The sequence below is a fragment of the Cricetulus griseus genome, chromosome 6, assembly GCF_003668045.3.
Source record: "Cricetulus griseus strain 17A/GY chromosome 6, alternate assembly CriGri-PICRH-1.0, whole genome shotgun sequence".
Taxonomy (NCBI): Eukaryota; Metazoa; Chordata; class Mammalia; order Rodentia; family Cricetidae; genus Cricetulus; species Cricetulus griseus.
Window position 1 is genome coordinate 137,517,180 of NC_048599.1, and position 6,884 is coordinate 137,524,063.

At 53.8% G+C, this 6,884-nt stretch overlaps 1 protein-coding gene across 3 annotated transcripts; it reads right to left on the minus strand.

Moving 5' to 3' along the window:
• Nucleotides 1-591: 591 nt before the first annotated feature.
• Tmem250 (transmembrane protein 250) lies at nt 592-4,318 on the minus strand. Of its 3 annotated transcripts, none has more exons than XM_027422929.2 (2): nt 3,965-4,318; nt 592-2,708 (listed from the first exon to the last, which is right to left on the minus strand). In XM_027422929.2, exon 2 carries the CDS (start codon nt 2,591-2,593, stop codon nt 2,174-2,176), a length of 420 nt encoding a protein of 139 aa, XP_027278730.1. In that variant the 5' UTR covers nt 2,594-2,708; nt 3,965-4,318; the 3' UTR covers nt 592-2,173. The 3 variants fall into 3 exon arrangements, with proteins under 3 accessions (XP_027278730.1, XP_027278731.1, XP_035302480.1); XM_027422930.2 differs by lacking the exon at nt 3,965-4,318 and adding an exon at nt 3,604-3,746; XM_035446589.1 differs by lacking the exon at nt 3,965-4,318 and adding an exon at nt 3,190-3,556.
• Between the last annotated feature and the right edge of the window lie 2,566 nt (nt 4,319-6,884).

Consider the following 6,884-nt stretch of genomic DNA (forward strand, 5'->3'; position numbering starts at 1 on the left):
CATGCAGGCTATACAACATACATGTGAAACTGAAAAACAAAAAACAAGCCAGTATCATATCCCACAAACACAGCTAAAAGAGAAAACTTGATTTTCTGCTCCTCCCAGCATCTAGACATTGCATCTCCAAGTGTGCATGGTGCCCCGAGGCTTTCCTGAAGCACCAGAAATCCAGCCCTCACTTTTTGTTTTTTTGAGATGGTGTATCTCTGTAGCTTTGGAGCCTGTTCTGAAACTTGCTCAGTGTGACCAGGCTGTCCTTGAACTCACAGAGATCCATCTGTTTCTGCCTCCTGAGTGCTGGGATTAAAGGCTTGCACCACCACCACCCTGCCCTCACTTTTATTGACCAACTCAACTCAAGGCTCTTAGCACAACCATCTGACACTAGAATCACTGTTTTGAGGAGTCTACACTTGACATTAAAATCAGACACTTTCAAGACCCAATCCTGCAGGAAATGGCTTCTGTGACTACATTATTTGAAAAGGCAAAGTTTTCTGGCTTGACAGAAACGCAGCACTGTCTCAGAGCACTTGCCCAGCATGTATAAGGCCCCAGAACAGCAAAACTTAAAGCAATCACTCCATCAACACATTAAAAAAATAGGTTTAATGCAGGTGATTCATCTCATAAAGAATTTAACAGGCACTCAGGACACTGGGCAGCTGGGTGTGCAATGGGTGACAAGGTCCTGTCATTCTCTCCCACCACCAGTCCTCTGACACACCCACTGTCACCCAGCAAATGGGGCTTCAGACTGCTCTGAGGAACATGAGCTAATTAATGAAGAACAAAGCTGCTTTGGGGGGAGAGTGTAATTTAGTGCAAACAATTCTCTGCAGCAAGCAAGCAGCGGGGTCCACTGGGAAGGCATCTCACCTGCTGTCCTGGAAGGCAGACAGACTTCCTCCATGAGCCCTCCACTAGATCGATGGGCACAGTTGGCTACAAGTTAAAGAGCTAGGTCAACAGTCCTGCATCTTGCTTTCCCTGTTGGGGTTTCTTCAAGTTTATCTTCAATGGAACACAACTGGTTTTCCTGGCAAGGCAGGGTCAAAGGGGCCACTCCTATGCCCACGGTGTGATGTGACAATTTGGGGTGAAGCATGTGTTGGCAGGATCTGCTCAGTGTCCTGACCTTGGAATTACTACTCAAAGCACTTCATTTGCCACCCCGTCCTTGTCACCAGTGAGAGCCACAGCCCACTTGTGGCAGAGGCCAAAGGTGGTCAGGTACTCCCTTTATTTTTATCTCAAACCAGGCCTAACAGCCATGTGGGGAAGGTGCAGCTAGCCCATCCAGGTTGCCCACTGGGGCTGGTAAATGCCACTGAGGAGGTACATTCTGTTTGCTCCTTTTTTTCTACAGGTTTTAGCTAAGACTTTGGGAGGCTGCTGGAGGCTTCCATCCCTCAGAGACCAAGCTCCTCCTAGCGCTAAGTGGAAGTGGCTTCCTGGGTTCCTCAAGTTTACAGAACTCCAGCATGCCCTGACACACAGACCTGCCCAGAGTGTGGACCAGCCCCTGCTCTGGAGACAAGCCTTGGTGCCTGTGCTCCCTTGTATCAGTGACCAGCCAGTGCCATATATGGTGTCCTGAAAGACTGCACCAATGCAAGCCAAGGTGACCCTGAGACCTGACTTGGGGTTCAAGATGGACCCAGCCACTTGGTGACAACAGAGTGATCCATGGACATAGGATTCAAGCAGCTCAGAAAGGGGCGCAACTAGTGGCAGTAGCATGTCCCTCGGGTCCCTGAGGCGAAAGCCAGAAACAGGGCACATAAAGGGGCTGTGCAGCCCAGAGGCATCCCCTGTGTGTCCCACTGGTTGGGCCTGATGTTGGTGAGGATGTCACACAGAAGGTCTCAAGGTGCAGAAAGGACAGTTGGGCCACCCACTGGACAACCTGAAAATGTACAGGCAGCCAGAGGCTAGAGGCTGAGAGACATGTCACATCTGGGAAAGTGCACAGGAAGGAGAGCGCAGAAGCCAACAGGGAGACTGGTGTTCCCCTCACAGAGTAGTCTCAGCCCTTTACTCTTCTCAGTGGGAGTGTGTGCTTCAGGCCTTACCTTTGGGGTAGGGCAAAAAAGGCCCCTACCAGCCCCGCCCTTCACGGAAAGAAATTCGATACCACACAATCAAGAGCCCCATGGAGGTTGGGTCCTCACATGTCCACAAAGACCATGAAGCACCAGCCCAGACCCCCAACTAGCAGCATGGTCACATGGATGCCGTAGATGAGCAGCTCGTTCATGAGGCGGAAGTCCACACGCCTGCGCCCCAGCAGCAGCAGCAGCACCGACAGCTTGAGCTGGAAGCGCAGCAGCACGCGCACACCCAGGTACTGCAGGCAGAAGAGTGCGGCCAGAGCGCCCCAAAGGGCCGCTGTGAAGAGGCTGCAGCTGAAGTAGAGCAGGAAGCGGATAAAGCCGTAGAGCCAGCGGGTCTTGACATACACATCGAAGTTGTTGTACTTGGTGCGAGCCAGGTGAGAGGTTCTCACTGGCCCACAGGCTGCATGCAGGCAGGTAGTGTGCGGTCCGTGGAAGGAGCGCACCCGCCGCGGGATGGGCATGACCGGCATTGGGCCAGGACGGCAGTGCTATTTTGCAGTGGTAGTGCAGCGTCCAGATGGCTAGCATAGGTGTCATCAGCACCTAGGCGCCCTCAGCTGAGCCTTGGGGGAGGTGTCGGTCGGCCTGCAGGGGGAGGTACAAGAAGAGTACCAGGTCAGACTTCAGCAAGGGTGTCTCCGGAAATCAGTTGTACCCTAAGATTGTTCCCTTAATCTTTTCACAAACCCACACCTGTGCAAAGAAAAAGTACCGTTCTGCCTCACAGTGCTGGGGAAGGCGAGCGGCAGCCATTCTGCACCTCTCTTAGCAGCTGCCAAGGGAGGGCCCCCTGTAAGGGCCATCAGTGAGATAATGGGGAAAGGAGTAGACTAGCTATGCCCACTCCTTATAGCTTCTTGAAGCCCCCATGCACCCTTCTACTGGCTGCACTCCACGGGCCCGTTACTCCCCAGTACTTCCATGGTGACTTATTAACAAGCTCCTTCAGGGACACCCCATGCAGAACCACAACAGGACCAGAATAAAGACAGGGTGTCCACATTGCCAGACCCTAAGGTCACCTGCTGAACCTAAACTCTGGCATTATTTTGGCAGGTTACCTCACCTCCCACTGCTCTTGCTCTGTAAATGGAGGCAACGAGACCTCTTTTCAGGGAGCTGCCTTTACACAGGAGCATTGGCTTGTGTAGGCTGGGTATAGGGCCAGAGTACTCCAAACTGGGCCACAAATACAGGGGAAATGTACGTGGTTCCTTGTTTCACCAAGCAAATGTCATTTGCAGCTGCCTATGTTAATTTGTGGATGAAAAAAATAAAACTTCAGACTATACAGCATTAGAGACAAAAAGTTGGTAACAGGACAGGGAAACATCGCCAACAGGCTTTTGCGAATTCGACTCCAGGCCAGTTTCCTTCGCCGCCGCCGCAGGTCCTGAGCAAATGGCTGCCAGTGCAAATGTGGCCAAGGCTCAGTGGGAAGAAACCTGTCCCGAGCCCGGGGATTTTAGCTATGCTTTACCCAGCTAGACCGGGAAATGGCCCTCGTTCGGGTGTGCCACTGGACACCGCGTAGTAGGGGTTTGCATTCTGCAGCAGGTGTACTCGAGTGGAGGTGCGTGCACTCCAGCGCCCCACACCCCGCCCTGGGGTGGCCTGGCACCAAGGTACGAGTCTCCGCGCACGGGACCCCAGCGCAGCAAGAGGCTCGGCTCTCGAGGGCCCGGCGCTGGGAACGCGGCCCTCACAAGCCCATAGGCTACGCGCGACCCCGGCCCTCTGCCCGCGTCCTCTGCAGGCGCCACTTCCGGTGTCGGGGCGCCGTTGCCGTGGAGACGGCCCTTGGGTCCACTGCCGGTCCCCGCCCGTCCTCGGCCGCTCACCCGGTGCCCTTTCCGCGGCGGTGCCGGTGTCCGGAACCATGCGGCAGGCCGACGGTGCTAGGGACCGGGCTCGCGGGCGAGCCTGTGCCCCGGGGTTGCGACGCCGGGGCGGGCTCATGCCGCCGAAGATAGGGTCGCTTCGTGCGGCCCTTCAATTGCCCCCGGCTGACGCCGGCCCGGAGGGGAGGGCGCGCCCGGACCGGGCCGGAGGCGTTTGTCCCAGTGTGGGAGCCGTAGCGTCGTCCCTCAGCGGCCACCGTAGCGCGGTCCTCACGCCCCCTCCGCCTGCGCCGACACCGCGGAGCTTCGCAGTGCCCGCCTCGGGCCCGCGCGGGGCGTTCGGGAACTCTGTGCTGTCCTAGGGAGCGCGCCCGCGTGCGCGCGCCGTAATTCGTCCATGACGTCATGGCCCGCGGCCGCAGCCGGAGGCCTGACCGTCCTGCGCAGGCGCGGATGGGGACCTCAGGGAGCCCGGCGGATCGACTCCGTGTTGGTGCGCAGGCGCAACAGTGGGCAGGGCTTCCTCGCTCGGGTGTGAGCTAGGAGGCAACTACTCCTGTCTTGTGATGCTGCGGAGCTTAGTTCTCCTGTATGCCAACGGGCGCTGCTGGGCACCTAGAGAACAGAGACGGTTGCAGATGAGGCAGGCGATCGCGGGCTTTAGGGGTACCCTCTGTGGAGCAGAGGGGTCCTGGAAGCTCCTAAAAAAGAGTCAGGCTGGTGGTATCACCAGCCTAAATGACTTTGCCTGGTTCCTACAAGTAGGTATCAAGAGTTTGAGCTAAACGTTGATGTGGTGTGCTCTTGGTGTTAGGGTGTGAAGGGAAGCATGGGTCAGGCCGTCATCCAATGGAGGACCAAAAAGTGGCTGGTCTGTGAGGGTTGTCCCATATTGACCGTCCTGCTTACCAGATGCAGGATCCTTAGGGAAGGAAAACGAACCTCAGCCCGGCGGTTTTGGGGCACAGCGCAGGTCCTTTGTAGGAAGGGGAACATTGTTTAAGAATCGGCTTGGGACTGGCCACAAGACACATTTGCACTGCACAAGGGGAGTGCCCCAGCCCACTTGGGACCAAGAGTGGGTACAAGCTGTGGCATGTGCACATCCTGCCTCTACCACCCACAAATAAATCAAGAGATGTAAACAAAATAAGTAAATGTGCCATGTGCACTTAGGAGGCAGAGGCAGGCAGATCTCTGTGAGTCCTATGCCAGCCAGGGCTACATATGAGACCATGTCAAACAAACATCTTGATCCAGTGAGATGATGGCTTAGTGGGTAAAGGCACTCGCCACCAAACTGACAATCAGAATTCCATCCTTGGTACCCACATAACGAGGGAGAAGATCAATGCCTTCATGTTTCATGTTGCCCTTGGCTTTCATACGTTCACCACACACACTCACACACACAGTTTTTCTTTCTGTTTTTGGGGCTAGATAAATGGCTCAGTTAAGACCACTTGCTGCTTTCACAGATGACCTGGGCTCGGTTCCCAGCACCCACATGGTGGCTCACATTCTTTTTGTTTGTTTGTTTTGTTTTTTTGTTTTTGTTTTTCGAGACAGGGTTTCTCTGTGGCTTTGGAGGCTGTCCTGGAACTAGCTCTTGTAGACCAGGCTGGTCTCGAACTCACAGAGATCCGCCTGCCTCTGCCTCCAGAGTGCTGGGATTAAAGGCGTACACCACTACCGCCCAGCGGTGGCTCACATTTTGTAGCTCCATTTTCAGGAAATCCTGCATTCTCTTCTGGTCTCCATAGGCACCAAGTACCCATGTGGTACACACATAAAACAATTTTTTAAAAAATATTTATGGGCTGGAGAGATGACTCAGAGGTTAAGAGCACCGGCTGCTCTTCCAGAGGTCCTGAGTTCGATTCCCAGCAACCACATGGTGGCTCACCACCATCTATAATGAGATCTGGTGTCCTCTTCCGGCCTGCAGGCATACATGCAGGCAGAACATTGTATACATAATAAAATCTTTTTAAAAAAACATTTTATAAGCCAGGCGTTGGTGGCGCACGCCTTTAATCCCAGCACTCGGGAGGCAGAGGCAGGCGGATCTCTGTGAATTCGAGGCCAGCCTGGTCTCCAGAGCGAGTGCCAGGATAGGCTCCAAAGCTACACAGAGAAACCCTGTCTCAAAAAACCAAAAAAAGAAAAAAAAGTATTTTATAAAGGTTGTGTCTTGAGGTGGCTCATGCCTTTAATCCCAACACTAAGGAGTCAGAGTCAGGATGATCTCTGTGAGTTTGAGGCCAGGGTGGTCTACATATCGAGTAGGGCAGCCAGGACTACATAGAGAGAGACCCTCTCTCAAAATACAGACTGTGTCTTAAAAAAAAAAAGATGGAGATCCATAGAGAAAGACATCTGATGTTGACCTGTGGCCACCACATGTATGTGCATGTGCACATGCACATACACATACACACCATTGGTGCACACTCAGAAGTAATGATTACAATACACCTTCTGGATCTGGGTAGGGTATCCTCATCTGAGATCTCACTTGGAGGAAGGAGGATCAGGGCATCAGTATCAGCCTCTGCTACAGAGTGAGCTGGAGCCCTTGGACTAGGTGAGACTTTCTCGAAACAAAGCGAGCACTCATGTTCTCCTCTCCCCTGGCCTCAGTTTCTGTCACCATGGGATGATGATTTTCTATTTGCCTCATCCTCTTCTCCTTAAATTCCCTCCTTGATCCTATGGCTCATTCCAGGACAAGCTTTGTTTCTTCACTCTTTTTCTGTAGATCTGCTGCCCTTCCACATGCTCAGCTCCTGTTCCTCCTGCAGGACCCCACTGAATGCTCTGCACCCCTGAGAAGACGCCTCTATCATACGCTCCTCACCGACTTTGAGGCTCACTCTCCCTCTGAGGTAGGGCAGGTAGCCGATGCTCACAGCCCTCT

Coding starts and splice junctions, on each gene's coding strand:
- Tmem250 (XM_027422929.2), bottom strand. CDS start 2,593: ATGCCGGTCATGCCCATCCCGCGGCGGGTGCGCTCCTTCCACGGACCG.